Source organism: Bemisia tabaci, chromosome 1 (genome assembly GCF_918797505.1).
Source record: "Bemisia tabaci chromosome 1, PGI_BMITA_v3".
NCBI classification, from domain to species: domain Eukaryota; kingdom Metazoa; phylum Arthropoda; class Insecta; order Hemiptera; family Aleyrodidae; genus Bemisia; species Bemisia tabaci.
In genome coordinates, this window is record NC_092793.1 from 3,322,448 (window position 1) to 3,346,337 (window position 23,890).

A 23,890-nucleotide genomic window follows, 5' to 3' on the forward strand; every position below is an offset into this window, starting at 1 on the left:
GTGCGGTGGGTTTAGTGACAGGGCAAGCTCTAGCGTTCGCCATCCGGGGGAGGGGGGGGGGGGTTAACGTAGTCTCTTTCCCCTCCTCAGGGAGCCTCCCTAGAAAATTGTTAAAATTTTACGGTATTTGCTCTATTTTTCGGATGAAATCTGATGGAACGTCTTGAAAAACTGTGGTTTTATTACTTTCTCTCTTACTTATGATTTCGTTTACTCAACTTGTTTCGAATGTTATTGAGCATTAGAGGACGGCTCCATGCTCTTAACTCCTAATTTTGCCACTTATTTGAGGTATTGTAGTCTTTATTCTACATTATTTAGAATTTTTTGAGTTTAAAATTAGAAATTAGAAAAATAAGTCAGAAAATTAGAATTTTCTGCGTTTAAAACATGATTGAGAATTTTCTAATTCATCACTAATCAGATCAAGTGAGGGAAATTTTATATAATTTAAGGGCATTTGCACCGAAGGAGCAATTACAACCGCGACGGAAAGAGGGAGCAAGATAGCGCATCGGAGGCAGAAGCAGCGCGCTGCGGTGACGGGCCATGAGAGATGGCCAAGAGAAGCGAGCTGCGATCGCGCAGCGAAGGGCTCGGACTCGGAACGTACCACTCTACCCGCCCGCCTTGATTCCGCCGCCGAGCAGGGGCTCTCCACCTCTCCACTCAACTGATCGCAAGCGATTCTCCAGCGCATGAGTCGGCCCGTGTTCAGGCCGCGCAGCGCGCTGCGCCACCTCCATCCGCTCTGCTGCTTTCCTATACTTTAGTGGCACTATACGTATTTCTGTCTCTTTCTCTTTCTGTTTTTAATGCAATTTACATACTGAACACCTTTTATAAATTATATTTGCTAAAATGTAAAACATGCATCTAACAGGTGTAATTTTCTTCTTTCTTTTGAAATCTTTGGGCAAGCAGTGCTTGCCTTGCTTATCCGGACCAGAGCATGAGTTGGCCCATGTTCGCTGCGCCATGCGCCACCTCCGTCCGCCCTGCCGCCGCTTTCCTACTTTTGTGGCTGCTGCATACGTAACTCTGCCTCTCTCTTTCTGTTTTTAATACAATTTACTTAATAATACATTTTGTAATTTTCCTCTTTCTTCTGAAATATTTGGGCAAGCATAGTGCTTGCCTTGCTTATCCGGACCGCTTGCCACCCCCCCCCCCCCCCCCCCAATTGTGTGTCATCATACATATTGGCATAAGTTTGGTTATAAATGAATTGTACGATCAAAATACCATTAGTTTCCGTAGTTTCAACACGAAATGTCGACCAGGACGAGCGCAATTTATCGGTGAGTACCTTTTCTTTGCACCCCCGAGATCTTGTGTTATGTGTTTGTGTCAACAAATCAACAAAAGTAAGGTCAAAAATGAATTCTACGATCTAAAGTCCTCCAGGAAACCGAGTTTCAACACGAAATGCCCACAAGAACGAGTAAAATTTATCTTTGAGTAACTTTTACTTTTATGTCTCTACGGAGAGTTAAACAAGTTAGGAAGTAAGGCGATGACCGGGCCGGGGATTCTAATAGGATTTCGCTCCACCGTGATATGAGCCGGCAAAACGGAGTCCAGGTGCCGAGGCGGATTTATCTTGCCAAGTTTCGTGAATGATCGAATATCGCTACGTCCCGTTAGAAGCTATGGTAATGAATCGATAGTGTGATAATCGAACAATCGCATTCGAAACGAGTATTTCGATATTTTCCTCTAAGATTGAAAGTTTAAAAGTAAAATGAGGAGGAAGGTCGCAGATCATAAGAATTTTTGCCTGCGCCCTTTTTAAAACCCTTATTTTTGGTCACGAAAATTACTTTTTCGAAAATTTTGTGTAATGAACCGATAGGAAATTTTACGGCCGTTATTATGGGTCCTATGACATTTTCCTCTAAGATTGAAAGTTTAAAAGTAAAATGAGGAGAAAGGTCGCTGATCATAAGAATTTTTGCCTGCGCCCTTTTCAAAACCCTTATTTTTGGTCACGAATATTACTTTTTCGAAAATTTTGTGTAATGAACCGATAGGAAATTTTACGGCCGTTATTTCGGGTCCTATGACATTTTCCTCTAAGATTGAAAGTTTAAAAGTAAAATGAGGAGAAAGGTCGCTGATCATAAGAATTTTTGCCTGCGCCCTTTTTAAAACCCTTATTTTTGGTCACGAAAATTACTTTTTCGAAAATTTTGTGTAATGAACCGATAGGAAATTTTACGGCCGTTATTTCGGGTCCTATGACATTTTCCTCTAAGATTGAAAGTTTAAAAGTAAAATGAGGAGAAAGGTCGCTGATCATAAGAATTTTTGCCTGCGCCCTTTTTAAAACCCTTATTTTTGGTCACGAAAATTATTTTTTCGAAAATTTTGTGTAATGAACCGATAGGAAATTTCACGGCCGTTATTTCGAGTCCTATGACATTTTCCTCTAAGATTGAAAGTTTAAAAGTAAAATGAGGAGAAAGGTCGCTGATCGTAAGAATTCTAGCCGCGGCTTTCCTCCCAGTGAGCCGGTGCGAGAAAAACGGAGTCCAGTGGATGAGGCCGATTTCTTGCCAAACTTCGTGAACGATCGACTATAGCTGTGTCCCCGTAAGAAGCTATGGTAAAGAATCGATAGTGCGATACTCGAATAATCGCATTCGATACGATATTCGATATTCGTCCAGCTGTTTGAAATTCAACATGGCGGCAATGTCATGCATTCCCTCGCCATCTCAGCCGGTCTTCCGATCGCTTCTAGATCGCTTAAGTTCAATTAATTTTAACTTCTTTAATTACTAGCCGTTAAAACTGTCATCTTCTCTGCTCATTTAGAAGTATTCCATCAATTGGAGACGAGGATTTAACCCCAGGGTCAACGAAAATCAAGAAGAAGCCATGGGAATTGCGGAGAAACCGAAGTCCTGAGTGGATCTTTACAGAGGTAGGAGTCAGTCGTTTTTCTTGTATTCCTTTCATTTGCCTCTCTTTCAACTAAATCGCGGAAGCTTACACTATGTACTGATTCCTCTATGAGAACGGAGTGAAGTTGCCATAATTACGATGTTATAACAGAATTGTCATCAGACTCTGTGACGGAACATGTCTTTTTGTCTGTTGCTGGATTTGTCTTGGAGACTGCTGTGGACCAAGAGGCATCTCTTTATTTCCTCTTTTCTCATCTAGTCAATCAATGAATGCAGACCGGTTCTTGAAACTCTGTTGGCATGCCAGGACAAGATAAGGAATGTGTGAGCTTTGCGCCAGGAAGACCTTGATCCCCTACGCCTGGGCATGCTGATAAGAATTTCAACAATCGATTCCTGTGTGTGAGACTGAAGCTAAGATTTAAGAAGGAACCTCTGAGCACAGTGAAGAGTGTCTAACAGGTTTTGTTTCCCAATCCCCTGCAAATAGCAAGAACTGTGAATACTTGCCTTGAAAAACTCAATTTATGATGTCATCCACTGCGGTAGGTATCGCAAAACATGATACGTCCTACCGCGGTTAATGACGTCATAAATCGAGTTTTTCAAGGCGAGATACCGCGGTTAATATTCAACGTAGAAATTTGCTGTTTGGCCAGATCTTATCATTTTTAGTTGATCTGCAAGAATAAAGTATCATAACACAATTATTCTGAGACCAGCACAACTGGCCCATTCTCCCACTCCTATGTTGTATTTCCATCGTTTCAAGTCTAAATTTTTTGGAATTACCTGTTTACTCTGCTATCTAGAGGTGTCATCAGCTTAGTTGGCACTTGTTTACATTTCTTTTGCGAGCAATTGTGCTGCAATTGTCCAACAGTAATAGGCGATTGACGGCAGCCCGATCGCGAGCTTAGTCAATCCTCGATTCCTGTTGGACGACTACATTACAGTTGCTTGCAAACGATATGTATTCAAGTGCCAACTTAGCTGATGACACCTCTACCTCAAGTTAGCAGTATTACTTCTGATAGTTTTTGACAAGTTAGTCCTACCTCTTGAAGGCATAAAGTTATTTGAACAATTTTATCTACTCTCCACCGTCAACCTTCTCTGGTATTGAATCATGCAACACTCAAGAATATTTATTTTCGGTTTACAGTGTACTCTCAGTTTTTAAGTAATTAGAGTGGGTATGTTTTCAAAACCATTCATTTCTCTTAGTTCCATGTACAACAATGCTTGCTTGCCAAGTCACATTTTTATGTCTTTGATGGTTTTTTGCACAAAGGAGTCAACTTCTCAAAATCGTGGCAGATAAGGTTACATTAACATTAACTGATGCCTTATGCAATGTTGACGCCTTAGATGAGCTTACGTTACATAATCAACAACTGAGTATCAAAGCTTAGCCATGCTCTGTCATTTATCAAGCTAACTTCGATACCAACTTCGAAGACCGAAATGGTTTCATCACTGGCATAGCAGAGCACATTAAAGAAGCCACCGTTCATGCCAGTTTGGGAAGCTTCACATTCCTGCTGCTTGACCGCCGTTAATCCGTTTAATTGAATGGATGATGAATGATATTCAATGATTTTTAGAAAAACCTTGGCTTTTCCCAGATAATTTTGAGAAAAATGAGAGGAAATCCTAAGTTTTTAGCAGGGAATCAATAATATCGAGAACTACCGATAACATGCTTAAATCGGATGACTCTTTCACTCTTACCTATATCATTACAGAACTAAGTACGGCAGGATCAGAAACATCGTTTTCGAAAAGTTAGTTCAATGCAAGTGTTTTCAACTTAAAGCAGACACTTTGAAAATTGGTAGAGGCATCTATTTTAGAATAAAATCAGAAATTTATGTATTTTGTTGATGGAAGGTCATTTGAACCTTGATTTAAATTTAAAGATTTCAAACTATCCAAAGAATCCATCGCAGATTGACCTTTAAATGTAAATGTATTCATTTTTGAACCTTTATAGTACATGCACTGAAAACAGTCAATAGGTTTTTTCATTGAAATTTGATCGACACTGGTTTTGGTCGTTTTAAAAATTCAGAGCTTTGCCATGTTGTGAATTTAAAGTTGTCAATCTACCAATCCTGTAAAATATCTATTTGTAATGTTCTAGAAGGAACTGTTGGAAGATGGCTTGAAACATGCGGTCATGCTGTCAACGTGGCGATGTTGCTCTCGAGCCATCCCACAACCGAAGTCCAATGAGCAGTCGAACTGGGTGGAAATCTATGAAAAGACTGCTGAAGTATTAGCTCCTGAAGTGAAAAAGCTGCTTAATTTCATGTATTTTCAGGTGAGCATTCTAATTTTGTTCGTTTTCGACATTCAGTAGGTAATTGAAGTGGTGTGTTTTAGGTGGAAACTTGCATCACGTTGTCTACCAATGTGTCTAAGAAGTGTAACTGATGTTGCCGGCCCAGAGAAACATGCAAGAAAAAAGGGATATTTGAATGCTTCCAACCACAATTTCCACCAATTGCCACAATGCTAGAACTTATAGTTTAGGTTACCCACCTGACACCTGTAGTCTTAAGTTATATAATTAAAAGACCAATAACTAAACGAAAGTATATCAATTACATCGATAAAATGATTAAATTAATTATCTTTGTCTTTAATATTAAAAATGTTAATGAGAATATTTACTTAATTAACTATGATTACTTCCCTCTGCTTTTTAGTTCCGTGCAAAAACTGGTGATGGTGCGCATATTCCACAACTGTGTGATCTTTTATGTGTTTAGTATGAATTGGTACAATTGAAACAATAAAAATTGTTATAGTACATGCAAAATGCTGGTCACAGTGCCTGAAATTACCTGGCGCATTTAGCAAGAAAACAGTCTTGGCTGTGGACTTGTCAACGGTCTTAGTCTTTTTGATATTCATTCAGTTTTTCTATCTATTGAACTTCCAACTTATTTTTGCCAATATTCATCGGAAGATCGGATTTCTAGGATATATGCCTTAGGTTTAGATCTCAATTGATTATACAATGATAACTTCTCGCTCGCCAAATGATAATTACTTTTTTGAACTATTGCCCTGAGGAAAGTTTCATGCTTTCAGAGAGGAAACTACTGAGTGAATTTTCTGAAAATTTTCATTTAGAGACTTGTAAAATCATGAAGAATATTCAGTAGGAGTTTCAGCGAATTACATACATTTGCTTGATCATAATGGATGAAAAATTGGTGAAGATTCTGAAACTTTGCAATTGAAGAGCGTCCTTTCTGTGCTTTGATTTTCTCAAAAGTTGGAATTACTTGACAAATCCTAATAATGAATTTGAATTTCTCTCCATCATTCTCTTCATGCTTTACTTTGATTACACAACACAACAAATTTCCGGTTTTGGTTTGTCCTTCGAACCAAACTAATTTTTTTCGTTTCCTAGGTGCTAAAGAAGTCCGAAAATGCCCATATAAACTTCAGGAAAATTGTCTGGTGCTCAGGACGCCGCCATTTTGAATTTTTCAAAATTGGGAAAACCCACCATTAGATTTTTGCAAATATCTCCTCAAGGGTTCATCCCCCCAAAAAACAAAAAAACCAGCAGAAAGAACACAAAATTTTCTACGAAAATCATCCTCCCCTGTTTTTTCTAGCTCACTTCTTTGGTCGTAAATTTGACGATTTCTTCAAAAATTAGCTTATATAAGGCGCATTTTTGCTGATTTCAGGAGAAACTTTGCTTCAAATCTCCAGCGACGATTATCTGAGATAAAAACTGTAATGCTCATTGAAAAGAGCGTAGAATTTACTTCTATGAAACATATGTCAATAGTTTCTGAACTTGATTTAATTCTGTGAAAGAGCAGTTTATTAGCTCCACTCTTAACTTGTGATTTTGTCGACCATCTTCTTTAAAATCAAGAAAAAAAGAAGAAAAAAACCTTAAACCGTGGCTCAAACTGTGTAACAATGTGGTAAAATAGTGCTGGGCCCGCACTATATGGTGGGGGAGAGGGGAGCCTAAAAGTTCAAACATTTTCAATAGAGCCAACAATTTTGAGCTCTAATGAGGATCAGTACAAAATTGATGGGGGAGAGTGTTCAGCTCAGGCAGTTTGCACTGGAATATTAAGGTGAGATCACGTCAAGAGATCTGTAATTTTGGGTCTTTTTATACCTCATCAGTAGATCACACTAGTCAGTGAACCCAACTGAAAATCTTGCGAAATCCAAAATGGCATCAAAGCACAAGTTTGAGGTTCAAGTTTTGTACTGCAAGACGGTAAGTTTTGTATTAGTACTTATTAGAGCTCACAAGTTTTGATTCTGATTGAAATTTTTTGAACTTTTGGGCTCTTGATCTCACTGACTAGTGTGATCTACTGATTAGGTATGAAAAGACCTAAAATTATAGATCTCTCGACGTGATCTCACCTTAATATTCCAATGCAAACTGCCTGAGCTGAGCATTCTCCCCCATCAGTTTTGCACCGATCCTCATTAGAGCTCAAAATTGTTGGCTCTATTGAAAATGTTTGAACTTTTAGGCTCCCCTCCCCCCCTCCATTTAGTGCGGGCCCAGCACTATTTTACCACATTGTTACACAGTTTGAGCCACGGTTTAAGGTTTTTTTCTCCTCTTTTTCTTGATTTTAAAGAAGATGGTCGACAAAATCACAAGTTAAGAGTGGAGCTAATAAACTGCTCTTTCACAGAATTAAATCAAGTTCAGAAACTATTGACATATGTTTCATAGAAGTAAATTCTACGCTCTTTTCAATGAGCATAACAGTTTTTTCCTCAGATAATCGTTGCTGGAGATTTGAAGCAAAGTTTCTCCTGAAATCAGCAAAAATGTGCTTTTTTAAGCTAATTTTTGAAGAAAACGTCAAATTTACGACCAAAGAAGGAAGCTAGATAAAACTGGGGAGGATGATTTCTGTAGGAAATTTTGTGTTATTTCTGCTGGTTATTTTGTTTTTGGGGGATGAACCGTTGAGGAGATATTTGCAAAAATCTAATGGTGAGTTTTCTCAATTTTGAAAAATTCAAAATGGCGGCGTCCTGAGCACCAGACAATTTTCCTGAAGTTTATATGGGCATTTTCGGACATCTTTAGCACCTAGGAAACGAATAAAATTGGTTTGGTTCGAAGGACAGAGCCCATGTTGAGCGATGTTATTCCTCAATTTATTTACTTCTATTAAACTGTACCTGGCATCTAGAAAAGTCTTACTTTCTACTAATAAAAACATGTTTTATGCTCAGTCCGGATTTCAGCAGCTTCTGTGGCCACGATCATCAGTTGATTGTCAACGTTGATGGTGGCCAGGAGGGTAGTTACTACAGGGCATACTGATCATGAAAAACGTAGGTGAAAGTGTTTTCTAAGTTTGGTGCACATTTTAATCACATAACTTTTACTGTCAAGGAATAAATCAATTTAGTGAGATCATCAATCTCTAACTCCAATTATTTCTTTCACAGCAATTAGCTATTGAAAGATTTTTTGCAGAGGTGAAAAAGCTGTGCTATGCTGGAAAGAGGCAGGATTTTGTGTCGGAAGCCTACCTGCTCACCCTAGGATTTATCAATATGTTTGCGGTGCTAGATGAACTAAAAAACATGAAATCAAGTGTGAAAAATAATTATTCTATCTATCGCCGGTAAATTAATGTCGGGGAAGTAATAAAAGATTTCTCCATTTTGAAGTTCTCTCCTGTGTACCTGAATGAAGATTATTTTAAAAAAATGTGTATACATAAGTAATATCGCAAAAGTCTCTACAAGAGCTGTCCAAAAATTAATATTTAAGTCTTTTATGTTTTAATTAGAGTTAATTAGGACCGGGGAAGGAAAAGAAGAGACAAAAGTCACATCAGTTAATCATCAGGTGGCCATTGGTTAGCATGTAAGTATCTGTTGAATGGTGCAATTTTTGGATGTGACATTTGTCTCGGCTTTTCTTTCCCTAGTTCTATGTCTTTCAGCCATCTGGCATATCTTCAATTGTCGAGGAATTTTACCCAAATGAGGCATAAAAATTCCTTTTCTAAACTCTGTGGCAACCCTGTGTCGCATTGAGGAGAGTTGAGTCCTTTGTCCTTGACATCGAACAATTTTCTCCTTTCCTTCTGATTCATATCAAACCTCTGTTGTAGCTCAAAAGTATCGTGACAAGTCTCTACACCATTCCTTCTTTTTTCAGTGCCACCCAGTTCTTGAAAGTTATGGCAGATTCACACACCCTGCAGGAGTTGCAGAACAAGAATTCCTTTCTACACAGAACAAAATTCAAGACACGGTGGAAGAGAATTTGGAAAAAATAATCGGTTACAAAGAGCTTCTGTTCGATGTTGTCAATCTGTGTGTGCACATGTTCGAAACAAAAATGTACCTGACACCCACCGAAAAGCACATGCTGGTTAAAGTAAGTATCATGTCATCCCATCTTCATGATCGTTCGACCTTCGAAAGTGATTGGTTTTGACATTTTTTTTAAGGCCTTGAAAGTGCTTGAATTCTTCTCTCCTGATAAGAGTCAGCAGTTAATTTAAAGAAGGAAAGAAAGAAAGAAACATTTTTTGATGTTTCATTGATTGTAGGAAAACATCTTGTTCACAAACGATATCGCTGTCTTTCTGAAACGAGGATCCAAAATTGCTGACTCAAGCTCTTTTCACAGGGAAATTACCGTGTTTTGGAAAAAATTTGGAAAAAAAGAGAACTGTTGTTCCAGTCATAAGTCAGTTAAGACTCTGAAGATCTCAAAATTGAGATTTTAACACTACTTTCAGAAAAGTGTTTTTTTAAAAATTCTCGCTGCCATTAATGCGCATAGATCTTAAACGAAACTTTTAAATTCAAGAAATGTAACTGAAGTTCAGGCAATTCGTGAACTTTTAATAAGATTTTGTATTTTGGCCATGTGTCTCATTGCGCGTGTGTGTCATTTCTTCTGCGCTGTTCTTGACTTCATAGCAAGACAGTTCTAAGTTACTCAGTATTTTTTTCTCAGGTTTCACAATGATTTGAAATTTGCAAGATGTAAGTACTACCACTTATCTGTACGGTCGCTAAATATTTTTTCATGCCCTTTTAAAACTATCATAGGTGAAGAGTCTTATGGTGCAAACCAGGTATGGAAAGCAATGTAACACCAGGGATTGTCACATTAACCGTCCAAATGGTAACAGTCGAACTGAGTGTATGACCAGGGGCTTGATTCTGTGTTGCTCCCAGGCAATGTCATAGGCATGAAGTATGCACCCATTGCGCAGCTATACATCTTCTCTTTTGATGTGATGGTGAGAAATCGTCAGTCTAGAATGTAATTAAAATGCTGCCTTCAATTTTGTTGATTAGAGGTGAGATTGTTTGGCGAAACGTTGAGAATTTGTTTTTCACGACTCTCTGTGTGACACCCTCAAATGTTTTGGAATGCGACATGTGAGGCAAAACTTTTGTCGCCTATTTGGTATTAATTTTCTTCGAGTCTAAAAATTTTCATCTTATGGAGTTTTTAGTTTAAACCCAAATCTGTGGGCAGTGGCTATCAGCAAGAGCAATTAACTACTAGCTAATACTGCAAGTAGGGAATGACAAAGAAAAACTCGGAAGATGAGTGAAGAAACTTAATAATTTATTATCTTAATTTTTAAGCCTTCCTCACCCATCAATCGAATTTTTCATTCACTCCCTTTACCCCACTTCCAGCTATCAAGTCCACCATTTGCGTAACTAAATTTCAATGTTAGTGCCTCTTTGGTACCTGTCTCTAAAATCTCTCTCTCACTCCTCCTGAATGGTTGGAAATTGAGGAATTGACAAAAAAAGTTTTTCAATCCGTCTCTCCATGATGAATCATCTAAATTAAGAAGTGCTGATTTTAAATCTTAAGGGGTAACCTCTGGAACTTCTGTAACCAGTGAAAAACTGCAGCATCCAATAGTTGGCGTTGCTATGATCACAGTAGAAGCCTCAGGATAATTAATGAGCCTCCTGCTCGGTGAATAATGATCATTTTGTGTCGGTCTCCAGCACCATTTGCAAAAAATGTCTGCTTTGATTTCTGAAGGAGCCTTGATTCGCCGATTGATGATCCGCCCTTTCTTCTCTTCTTAGATGAGAGAATACCCGGCACAATGTCCAAACACCTTTATGACGTAGTTCCATGTGGGGGTTACAAGTATTGTCTCATATTTTGTAGTTTTACTAATGGTTTTAATGTTTGCTTTTAGGTTGTACTGGTTGTAATCTATGTCCTGGAGCGCCATCTAAAATCATTCTCAAGATGGCCGCAGTCATTGCTTTTGTTTTGTCAGCAGACTGGCTGAAAGCATCTGGCGACACACATGGAAAACTGGAAGCACCCCTACGCCTGTTATCATGTATCTTCTTGCTGTGTTGGGTCATCCCTCAGCCCTTGTCTAAGTAAAAACCCAGGTGCCTGATGGATGCCTCAATGCACACAGGTCAATAGTCTACATACCGCTCCAGTCTTCAAGCTCAATCCTATGCTGAAACTCATCATACAATTACCATTAGAAAATAGTGGAACACCTCTTTTTCTTTTCTTTCGTCCCTATTAAACTGCTAATTCAGTGCATCGATATTTTCCATAATTTTTATATAAATAATCTCGGAATAATTAAATCGAGGATGAAATATGTAATCAGGAGAGTAAATTCATAACATAGTTTTCCTCCTTGTCCTTAAAAATGTTCCATTTCGACGATGAATCTGCAAAAATGCTCACCTCGGTTGCGATGTTACACAATCTTCCCTTCTACTTTATTTTTACAAGGAGACCGAACCTGCATCATGGCTTGCAACTTTCACACAACATTCTTCACATCGAGAAAGAAAATTACCAAAGTCTTCAAAGAATGAAGTTCGGTACTGAAAATTCAGACATTAAAGTATGGCAGGAGGTATGTGATGCTGCAGGCGGAGTTAGCATTTCTGAAGTTTCACCCTCGATTTGCAGTTGAATATGCATGTTTAGGACGATTAGAAACCCTTGAATTTAGATGGCAACTAGGAATATTTGTTTTATCAGTGGCTAACCACAACAAGCAAGGGTGCATTGAAGTGTAGTCCAAACGTACGATTCAAGTATAAACATTTCTTTTACACACTCATGATAACTGATGCTATTTGGAACTCCCTCTTGCCATAGGTGTTAGAGCCAGGCATTCTGGAAACGATTTAAGCATCAAAAATTAAATTGTGAAAAAAACATTATAAACCGCTTTTATCAACCCATTCTGAATCGGATTCGTAAATATTACAGTGATTAATTGACTAATCCCAATATTATAAAGCAGTGTATGATTTGAAATGGGTCCATCAATGCAGTTTCTGCTGTTTTTTTTTTTTCTATTATTTTCCTTTCGGGTTGCTTTAGATTTTAAGATCCCTCGATTCCATTGAATTTTCTTGTGTTGTGTAAAAAGTCTATGAATCTACAATCATGTTTGTCCTAAGAATCAGAATTCTAATTCTAAAAATTTGCCAGCAGTTACGAATTATTTCTTCATATTTCTTTCTAGGCCCTTGGAATGTATCGTCCCTGTGGTAGTAAATTATGTGATGATCCATGATACCTCCATCTTGGCCATTCTGAGGAACGATATCTATGCATCACTATCTATCTAATGAGCCTTTATACCTCCATGTTGCACATTTTGAAGAAGTGTATCTATGCATCATTTTCTGTTCCTGTTGACTCGTTTTAAATTGGTGAGTGTGAATGACTTTCGACAAATTGTTTTCTACTTCTAATCCCAAAGCAGACTAACCCAGTCTTCTGGTTTAATTTGATGTAAGTTATTTTTGATATTACCCCGATCACACCGACCAAAATTTCCCCTGGGCATTCAGAGACTTAATGTGGTCTTATTATCTAAATAATCTCCTGTGAAAACGAGGAAAAATTGCGTCATTCACTGACACAATTTCGTTTGGATGCAGCGCAATCGAGATAAAATCATCAAAGCTCCTCATTCATCCATATGTTTACACCTTCTTAAAACGGGCATTCATTCATTTCATGGAACAGACATTCCTTTTAAGAAAACAGTTTTGACCAGCCTGTCCTTTGCTTCCTTCCTTTCGCTACTACACGTCCACTATTCACTTGCCATTTTTGGAATCTCTCAAACAATTGATGGTGTTTCTCCTCATGTAATATTACTGTTTTCATCCACTCCGTTCTTGCAGTGGATGAATTAATTTTGGCTTACTCAGAGGGGAAGGTCATGAAAACGTCTCATCGAATTAGCAAATGTCCTGTAGGACTTTCCCTCAGCATCCTAAAAAGAGAAACACATTTCAGTTTCAATAAATTTGACGCAAAAGCAACCCCTATAAGGGATTTCTCTCTCTCTCATTTATTTATGTCAAATGAAGTCTCAGCCTGCTCCAATTCTGAATGTTGCATTCTGTTGCCATTTTCTTCAACTTTTAGTCAGGATGTACAAGAGGCAAAGAAGTTTTGAAATGTCTTAAAAACTGCTGTAATTGTAGCCATGTAGCGTCTGCTTTATTTCTTAAGAGGCCTAACTTTACAATTTTTCGTCCCTATAAGGTGATGGAGGAAGACCCATGGGCTTCATGAAATTTCACCTGAAAGGGGTTAAAATTTGCCCCTGCATTTAAAGCATTGTTCATTTGATACCCAACTTTAATTCTGCAATTGCCATGTTTTACAGTCAAATTCTTAATTTAAATGTTCTAAATTTTTCCCTTCCATTAAACTGAATTTTCACTCCTCAGATTAGGAATCATCATGGGTGAGTTATTTCCCATTGAGGTTTCTCAACATTTATTAGTAGAGAAAGAAAAGTGAAGTGCCACAAATGTTTCTTTCTTCCAAAAATGATAAAAGGACTCCTAGTGTCGTCAAGAACCTGGACACTCATGAAATCTCAGGGGTTAAATGTAGGCCAGTATAGTATTATGTACCTATAATCATATGCGAGAGACAGAAAAAATGTTGAGAATTGAACTAGGTTTTTGGTGCAGGTCACATTGTAGTGCTTTTACGCACCAATCTATCAGCAATCATACCTGAATTCTTCTTTCCTTTTTTTCTCCACGACACACCTTTTGTTTAAAAAACTCCCCACATATTTGTAAATTTAATGTTTCTCTTATAATCGCTGAAAGTTGCATCTGACTTCATTATTATTTTATTTTTTTATTTATTGTACATATGAAAAAAATCAGTTTGAAGTAACTTTGAATTCATTGATTTGTAAATACTAAATATGTTCCTGTCAAAAGTTCCAAGTCTAGGAAAAATATCTTGAATGTGAAATCAATTGTTAAACTTTGTCTCAAAGGTTGAGTCCTATGGAGGCAAAAAAATTCAAAGCTCCTCTCCTCGCCTCAAAGTTGATGGCACTTGGTGAGTTTCTGTTAAATTAGGTCAGTTTGTTGTCTTCAGAATGAGCAGAAGATATATCTTCTTTTTTTGTGCAAGCATGAAAGTATCGTTTGATACTATAATGGACCATTAGACAAGGTACGAATTTAAGCAATCTGATACATGTTTCTTAACCTGAATTTCACGTAAAACACAATTCACACAATGAAAATTACTGAAACCAACTCCAAACGAAGATATTAACGTTTTTATTTCACATTGGTTACGAGGAATTTAAACTGCCCGCTCACGAGAAGCTCAAAGCTCTAATGTAGTCGAATCGCGTACTACAACGGTTTCAGCAAGCCTCTCAATTGAGGAATGTTCATTTCCCACCATGTGTTGTTCAAACTATTAGCAATTTGCTATAGCCAAAGCGTCAAGATTGAGGTTGCCAGATTTTTATATCGCAGAGACTGTCATGATAACGTTTAGCGTGCGATGTGAATCATGTAGAGCATTGAGTTTTCATGAGCGGATGGTTTGAATTCATGCATCAAGAATCATTAAATATCTTCGTAGGGAGTTAACTGCGGTAATTTTTGCTGTGCACATTGTGTTTTACGTGAAATTTTACTACGAAGCATGTATTAGAATGCTGAAATTCGTACCTTGTCTAGTAGTCCATTCTTACTTGGTTCTATGTATAATTGCATAGGAAATTTCTGGAAACCTGATGAGAGACACAACAACTAGTACATAACTACCCATAAAGGGAGGGAAAGTCCCTATTTTACCTGTATGACTTGTGTATGTACTAGTGGACATTTTTATTGTGCAATGGAATTGAACAGAAATTATTCAACTGAATATTTTGCCTCCTAAACTAAGTGCCTGTTTCTTGTGAACTTTCACATTTTGTCCTATTTTCTTCATCCATAAATTTCTCTTTTCAAGGATTTATTTATTCATTCTTACCGGATGCGTTTTTTCTTTTATTTTCCTTTATTTTTCCTTGTCAACAGAACGTTTATTTTTTTGAAACAGTTCAGTTAAACTTGGATCATTTTCACTTTTCAGTGTCTCTGCCTTGTAAGAAGATGTACAACATATCAGAATCTGCACTTTTTGGGGGGATTCAATGAAGGGGTTTCACTCTTCATATAAAACGGAAGATTTGTCTTGGACTCAGCAATGTTTTTGTGCCCCTGCTGACACAGTGATACTTTGGACCTAAAAGAGGACCAGCACATCATGCTGTGTGGGTCAATGCATTTTTAATGCCTCATACTTGCTCTTGAGAAGTATATTGATGTGGTAAGATCACCAATACGTCTGTTCTAATAATGCTGACACTCTAGGAATGAATAAATTCCTAAGGGGGCCCAATGATTCACGGTAAAATTTTTTTTGGTCTTACCCCGTAGAACTGATCCATTTGACCAAAAAACACTCTCTGCCAAGTTTCAGCCAAATCGGATAATATTAATCCGTGCCGACAGAGCCATCTTTTTTATAAGGGATTTTACATTGAAAAACAATTTTTTTCAGCAAAACCCATTTCCCGGAAAATGTGTAATTTCTAGAAAAAATCTGAGGTCATATTCGGTCTCAGCAGGAAATATTGAGTGGGAACAGTTGTATGGGACACCAAGGTACACTCTACTACAGGTATGGTCAAACAGGGTGCCAAAGTAGCAGCGCTGAGAATATAGGCCATCGAGTGACGTCGCAAGTCGTACCGTCTTTGCCGCGTAGTTCAAAATGAGGCCTAGAGAAAAAAAGGAGGTGTTTGCATTTCGAGCATCTTGGAATTTTTTGATGACGTAGGTCGGTGCAGCGACTTTTATCATCGATTTTCTTGGAAATGCATTTTACTCAAAGTATTTGAAATTATATCATGAGTTGATTTAAGCAAACAAACCGGACGTTATGGTCAGTTTTTCATACTTCCGATTCCGGATTTTGCTGACCAGGTTGTCCTGACCTACTCACAGGGTAAACAATCCTCAAGATGCAAATACCTCCTTTTTTTTCTCTATGAAAATGAGGATCTGCCAGATCTGGTAGCTTCAATAAGTTATCAGATAAATTTAAAAAATTGATGAAACTCAAAATAGCGAAAAACTTATTTAAGAATACGAAAAAAAAAACACAAAATTGACGAGACCCACTCTTAGAACAGAAAGTAAATAAGTTTTCAATATAGCGTCGCAGTCGTGCCATTGGACGCTGTTAAATCTATTCGTTTTGACGACTTTCTCAAATTCCATTTGTCCATACCTGTAGTAGAGTGTTCTTTGATTTGACACCTCAAAAAAATTTGTTTACCCCTTGTTATAGCGGTGTAAGAACTGAAACATCTAGAAAACGCCAAAATAGGGCAAAATGACGGTGATAAATCTCAAATAATTACATAGGTCTGTATCCAAAAACAAAGCTCAACATATGGTAGGTGTTTTACATGCAATTTTTTATGAGTCTGAAAATGCTTTTCGTTTTTCACCATTCCATCAGGATATTTCGGAAAATCGATTTTCTTGTAAAAACAGGGTTTTTTGGGGAAAACTCAATTTTTAGGAAATAAACAATCAACTTGTAATATGTAGATGTGTTTTTTAATGTTGAATTCGAAAATGATGACTTTTCTTCTTCCATCAGGAATTTCTGAGGAAGTAAAGAGCTGGATGCAAGAACAGCTTTTTTTACCCCCACCCCCTCTGGAATTTCTTCAAACTTGATTACAGTCTATTGATTACTCATACTTGAGTGCCTCTTTTCCCAAATTTTCAGACCGCCAAAAAATTGGGGGGGGGGGGGGTGAAAGATAAAGCCAGTGAACCTCAATATCTCTCGAACGAAAAAAGATATCAAGGTCCGGGCTGGACAAAAAATCGTCGAAAATTGCATACTTTAAGATTGAGCCACCCTAATGAATTCCGTTTAACATTACCTCACCTAAGGCTCTTGGTGACTTATTGGAAAACTAAGAATACTTCATAAAAGGTGTCAAAAAATCCCCAAAGGTTTGAGCATCCTGCAGGAAAGTAGGTTCGAAAATAAGAAGTTTAAAGATGACATCAGCGGAAGTAATTCAGAAAGTGGCCTTATTTCAAAGTATAAATTAGACAAGGTGGTACAATATAGTAAATAGCTTTTTCCCCGCAGAATAGTGTGGACCCAGCGCTATTTTAACATCTTGTTGTGCATATAGTTTTGGCCATGTTTTTAGTGTTTCTTTTCTTCATAGTAGTAATTAAACATGGACAACTTGTGTAGTTATTTTGATTACGCCTCTGGAGTTTTTAAAACTTCTCAATGACATAAAGTAATTTTCATCTCACTGAAAATTTTACATCAGTATCTGAACTATTAAGGAATGATAAGAGCCTCAGGATTTTTCACAAAATGTCTCATAATTCTGAATATCTCAGCCAATCAATCAATTACAGATCATCGTTACCAGCACATCAATATTTAAATCCATATTTATGATTAAGTATCTTGTTCAAAGAGGAAGAGTATGTATGTGTAAGCTGTTTATCATTTAGGTTCAATGTTTCAAACCGAAACGAATCTTTAACTAATTCAAGCTCTCTGACTTAGCATTTTCCATTTGACTAAATTCTAATCAGTGAATGAGAAGTGGAAATGAAGGAAAAACCTTAATGAAAGGACTACGTGCAAAGTGGGCCATTTGGGGCTCAGGGCGGATACCTTTGAGACTTGTCCTATTCATTCACCTAACAATGCCCCATCTTTTGCCAAAGTTTCAAGCCCCCCAAAAATTTTGGGGAGACGCGGCGGGGGGGTCAAAGTTAAATACCGGCAAAATTTTCGCGAATTTATTACTCGAAAACCAAGAAGTTTTGAAAAACGCGGTTTAAACGAGCGTATTCAGCGTGATGAGAGCTTTCAGAAAATGTATAACATCATAGGGTTTTGTCAACTTCAGCTCGAGTTATCGCCTCCGAAGCGCCGGAACGCTCAAAAAAGCACTTTATTTTTTCTGCTCTTAGTCCTTTCATTAAGGTTTTTCCTTCATTTCCACTTCTCATTCACTGATTAGAATTTAGTCAAATGGAAAATGCTAAGTCAGAGAGCTTGAATTAGTTATAGATTCGTTTCGGTTTGAAACATTGAATCTAAATGATAAACAGCTTACACATACATACTCTTCCTCTTTGAACAAGATACTCAATCATAAATATGGATTTAAATATTGATGTGCTGGTAACGATGATCTGTAATTGATTGATTGGCTGAGATATTCAGAATTATGAGACATTTTGTGAAAAATCCTGAGGCTCTTATCATTCCTTAATAGTTCAGATACTGATGTAAAATTTTCAGTGAGATGAAAATTACTTTATGTCATTGAGAAGTTTTAAAAACTCCAGAGGCGTAATCAAAATAACTACACAAGTTGTCCATGTTTAATTACTACTATGAAGAAAAGAAACACTAAAAACATGGCCAAAACTATATGCACAACAAGATGTTAAAATAGCGCTGGGTCCACACTATTCTGCGGGGAAAAAGCTATCTACTATTGTACCACCTTGTTTAATTTATACTTTGAAATAAGGCCACTTTCTGAGTTACTTCCACCGATTTCACTCCCGCCCTCCCTTCCGAAGGCAAAACGGTGAGTTTTCAGCTACGTACCATTTTCCTGAAGTCTAGGATTAGTTTTCTATTTCTCAATGACACAACCACCCCATACTTCCTCCAATGTTTCTTGGTTCTGCTTAGTCAGCATATGAAACAAATTCTAGAAAGAAATCAGTCTTCAAGATGTGTTGGAGGAAAATGATTACAAGGAGGGGATATTAAATTAGTAAATTATTTATCCTCAAGTTTAAAACTGGGAACCCCTTTTTTTTACCAAACTAATTGATCAATTCACTTCCGATAATGGGTCAATGATTTATCATTTTTTCTGAGGCAGAAAACCTACTGAGTACAAGAGGACAACCAGCGTTTCCTGGTGCCAAGTGCCAAAAGTGGTTTTTAACTTTCAGACAGTAGCACTAGTAATGTTCTCTCTCCATTTGTTGCTCAAGAAAGCAGAAGCTGCCTTAAATTACATAAATTAGCATCCGTTAAGGTCAGAACATACTGCCTATTTATCATTGACTAGATGTCACGCTACGAAGTTTCTATTAATTGCATCCATTCGTTCTCACAGGATTATCGAATTATTTACAGGATTATTACAGGGGAGTTTATAGATTGACAAGACTGAAAAGCAGTTTCACCTTCGGAACATCATAGATGTCAGTAATTAATGGCTAAGTGACTTCAGTAAGGAGAAAAAAATCTGCACCAACTTCTGCCCCATCAGCACTTTGATTAAATTTTAGTTTTCTAGATAATGAATGAGGAAGTAATTGAAAGAAACTCATGTATTTCCAATCACATGGTGTATTTTGCAGTTTTTTTTGGCACAAAGGTATGCGCTTCAGTGGAAAGGCAGTAACTATAGAAAAGCATAGAGGGGGAAATGACGTTGACACGACTTGAGACGGAATGCATAGTCACTCCTCCAAAATATTCTCTCTCAAGGAAGCACCTAATTTGAGGTTGATTTTGGAATCGCGATATTTCTAAGGATTTCCTGGAAAAGGAAGGTTGTAAAAAATGCTTGAACTGTACATCCTTCAATTCTGATGAAGAAGAGGATAATTCTGGGTTGTCATCATTAACAATCATCTGATAGTAATTAGTGTCCTAAGCAAGTAAATAATTAATTGAAAGGTTATGTTATTTAAAGTAGATAATTTTCCAGTTGCCTCCAACTTCGTAAAGAACATGAAAGTGTATTAGTCGTTCTCTGCAGGAAAAATAGGCAGTATTGGGAAGTTATTTCTGATCGTCCAAAGTGCTTTTATTGTTTCAAACTATTTATGAAAATTCATCTTTTGATCAACTATTGGATTCTCTCTTTCAGACATTCCAATGCTTGGGAGGAGGACAAGCTGGGGCCGTGGGCATGTAGGACCACCCACCGAAATAATTGCTCCACAACCTGCACAGCAACCTCCACTGCAGCCTCTACCACAACCTCCACTGCAACCAGCACCTCCAGCACCTGCATTGATTCCTCCACAGGAGCCATGATATCTGGGTAAGACATCTTATTAATATTATTGTGGAAATTACTCACAGTATTAATATTTCCCATTTTTGAGGGGGAAGCTAGGGTTAGGAATTACAATTTGCACCGTAGATAACACATTTCTTATCACAAGGTTGGTTTAAACTTGGTCGGAACAGTGGAACTGTTGCAGGAACAAGTTGATGAAGAAAAATGTTACAACGGTGAATGAAACCTTCAATGTAAATGCTAAGTAAATATGAATGGTATGTGAATCCAAAGTAAATGCTAGAAAGAAAAAATTTGGATACTTGAGGCTTCTGACGTTGAAAGATTTGCTTACAGTTAAAACATTTTTGTTTGATGGCGTATCCAATAAAATGAATGTAGCTTATACATGTTTCTGTACAATAGAAATGAACTAAAGATCATAGAGAGAGAATGGAATGCGAATTTTACAAAGTTTTCATGTTTATGGGGGAACATATAACCCTGATCCACTGTATAGTCGTCATCTCTACCCCTGCATCATCCATGCGTTGGCAACTAATGGACAAAGACTTCAGTACTCTAATTTTTCTGTTTAAAATGAGAAAGGCGACATGTTTTTAGTTACAAACCCACCCCTCTCAATTACCATTCATGTTGAAAAAAAAACTTAAATAATAAGGAACATATCATCTCAGCAGCAGAAAGTCTCTTGCCAATAAAAGAACTTGTGCATGTTTTCAAACAAAAAAAACAAAGAAAAAAAATATGTTAGAAACCCGCACAGGGCAGCCATCTGCTGTTTTCCATACCCCTTTTCAAAGGTTCAGCAAGTCACAAAGGAATTAGAGTTTAGGCGCAGTTTAAGTAATGGAGGAAGTACATGGTGTTGAATCTTCAATTAGGGATTTTCTCCGAAATAAAATTTTCGGTATACAATCTTTTACTTTCGAATACTCAATGCTGAGGTGCAAAATGAAACAAACTCTACTCATTAGGTGCTCGTTATGTTATCACAAGCCGGAAACATTGACTAGAAAAGATGATAGATATATGTAGTTGTGTCTACAGTGAAATATAATCATTGACTGAAGTTTACTGTTTTTCAAATTTGTGATTTCGAAATCACACCTATGTACTGAACTGTACGAAATTCCCTGATTAGTTAACTTGGACGTTTTTTTTTTCATTCACAGATGCAGTAGATTATACGGGATGCAGCTCTTGCGACAAGCCTGATAACTAGGTGAGTTTTCAATTTTTTGCCAGTACACTTAAAAATTGTATACGTAGTAAATCATTCTTGGAAGTGAAGGGTTTTTCCTTAAGATTTTACTCCTCCTTCAGGTTAGTCATTCAAGATAATCAGCTTTTTTACAAATTTTGTTTTTACCCATCTTCTCAAGTATGGTCCATGAGGACAAGATTTAAAAAGTTCCTCGAGAAAATCTGCTTAAAAAGTTTTTCAATAGTGCAGTGACCTAGCTGTTTATTATTTTTGTTGTGTTAAATTTTCTGATACTGAGGACACTTTTCGTATTCGTCAACTTAGATATGTTTCGAAATAATGCGGTGAGATGAAACGGATGCTACAGTTACAAATTTTCGGAAGTGAGAACTTGTCAATTGGAAATGTGGAGCTTGTGGTGACGAAACGGTTGCCAATGAGGATTAGGTACGAAACTTGTGTAAATTTAATGATGATGGTATTATCCTCCAGAAAATTTTGAAGAGAGATTTCATGCATGTTCATTCCACCTTCATATCCTTGAAATTGAGATAAAAGGAGCTTTCGAAGGGAAAATGGCAAATTAAGTACGAAGATCTCCCATTAATAAAGGGTATAAGCCTTGGCCTGATATAATTAAGTCAAGTTTTCAAAACGTTAATGAAGTCTTAGACTATTTGCATTCCACTAAGGTGATGTTTTGAAGCCAAAGCTGAAGGAGGAATAATAAAAATGGAAGATTATTGAGTTTCTTCAAAGAGTGTACCGGTAAAGCAGTTCATTGTCCAGTGGACTTGTGAATACAGAAAACTTCATCCAACTAGAAATAGGCAGATGACAGTGAATGGCATAAGAGACACGTATGTTCTTTGTAGGAAGAGAGAAAAAAAACTTTTGGTGAGGCAGCGGTTGGTAATAATAGAATTACTTTTTTCGATCTCAAGGTCCTCTTGACCAGTGATGTTTTTAATCCTTGGCTTATCATGAGTTATACAAATTTCAATCGTTTCATGCAGAGGCTGCTCATGTCCATTCTTCCAGTCTTGAGTTTTTTTGAGTTGATAATACATTCGAGAGTTGAATTTAATGATGAATGTACTCGTTTTACACTTTGATGGTGGTGTCAAATCTTGAAAATTATTATAAGCACAAGAAAACTAAAAGCTGGAAAAATATACATTACAGACTTTCGCACGACATGACTCAATTACGAAATGATAAATGCCAGAAAAGATGAATTATGAAACTTAGAATTATGGGTTACATAACTTGGCAACACCTCATAAGGGGCAGGGTTGCCACAGTCCGGGAATTTCATAAAGTCAAGGAAAATGGGAAGTAAAGGGAAATGTCAGGGAAGTTGAATCTTCTTTATTTGCTTTCTAAAATGGGTTCGAGGTCTCGAACTACAAATTTTGCCCAAACACTATTTTCAATTATGTCCTCTTAGCCATTTGCCATATCTTCAATTGTCAGGGAATTTCACCAAAATGTAACAGGGAAATGTCAGGGAATTTCATTTTCCAATTTTTGTGGCAACCCTGTCTGATGGAATGACTAATAATTTAATAACCGGAACTTGCTCTGCTATACCACTTATTTGACAGTTTATGATTATTTCTTTTCTCATGTTTTCAGATGTTTGAAGCAGGCAGCCTAGAACACAGGTCTCGAAAGAAAAAGCCAACTTTTTTTGTTCCTCAATGATTACTTTTAGACTGAATTGACGCTGCGTAAAACTGTTTTACTTCTCTCTTACTGCCCTTTTTAAACAATATGTATATTTTTTTTTAAATTTAATGGTCATTTTGTTTACTTGCTAATTTTTATATTCAGTTATTAGTGTTTGAATGCGTCAGTGAGTTGCTAGTGTAACACTGATTTTTGTTCCTATTTTCGGAAACTTGAATAAATTTCATGCGCTCATGTAAACAAGCTCGTTCTTAGATTAACAGTGCAAATATGGCAAATTTCACCTGAGCCTTTCTTTAGCATGTTCAACCCTTATTTTGTACTTGTATCCCCTCGAAATATCATTACGTTAGCAAGTCAACAGGGAATTACTGATTTTTTGTTTTGTTTTCAAGAACTTAAATCAATTTTCTTTTTTCTACTACCTTATGTCTATTTATCAACATCTCTTTTTCCATACACCATTTTTTCTCATGACTAATATTAGTGAGTGAAATATTTTTTCATGTGTGTTTTAAAGAGCTTGATGCAAAAACGGCTTTTTTCGCCCCCCCTCTGGAAGTTCTTCAGACTTTGTCTATTGATTACTCATACTTGAGCGCTTCTTTTCC

The 23,890-nt window shown here is 37.1% G+C and overlaps 1 protein-coding gene across 5 annotated transcripts; it reads left to right on the top strand.

The window, feature by feature from the left end:
* The first annotated feature begins 2,711 nt into the window (after positions 1-2,711).
* Positions 2,712-23,703, top strand: LOC109032213 (cytoplasmic FMR1-interacting protein-like). 5 transcript variants are annotated; one of them, XM_072301945.1, is made up of 10 exons: positions 2,712-2,929; positions 5,059-5,238; positions 9,109-9,330; positions 10,014-10,267; positions 11,141-11,374; positions 12,455-12,644; positions 15,352-15,588; positions 20,225-20,401; positions 21,556-22,034; positions 23,226-23,703. In XM_072301945.1, exons 2-4 carry the CDS (start codon positions 5,095-5,097, stop codon positions 10,152-10,154), a joined length of 507 nt encoding a protein of 168 aa, XP_072158046.1. In that variant the 5' UTR covers positions 2,712-2,929; positions 5,059-5,094; the 3' UTR covers positions 10,155-10,267; positions 11,141-11,374; positions 12,455-12,644; positions 15,352-15,588; positions 20,225-20,401; positions 21,556-22,034; positions 23,226-23,703. The 5 variants fall into 5 exon arrangements, with proteins under 5 accessions (XP_072158046.1, XP_072157968.1, XP_072158001.1 ...); XM_072301867.1 differs by having other exon boundaries at positions 21,556-21,605; XM_072301900.1 differs by having other exon boundaries at positions 10,014-10,207; positions 21,556-21,605.
* The last annotated feature ends 187 nt before the right edge of the window (positions 23,704-23,890 follow it).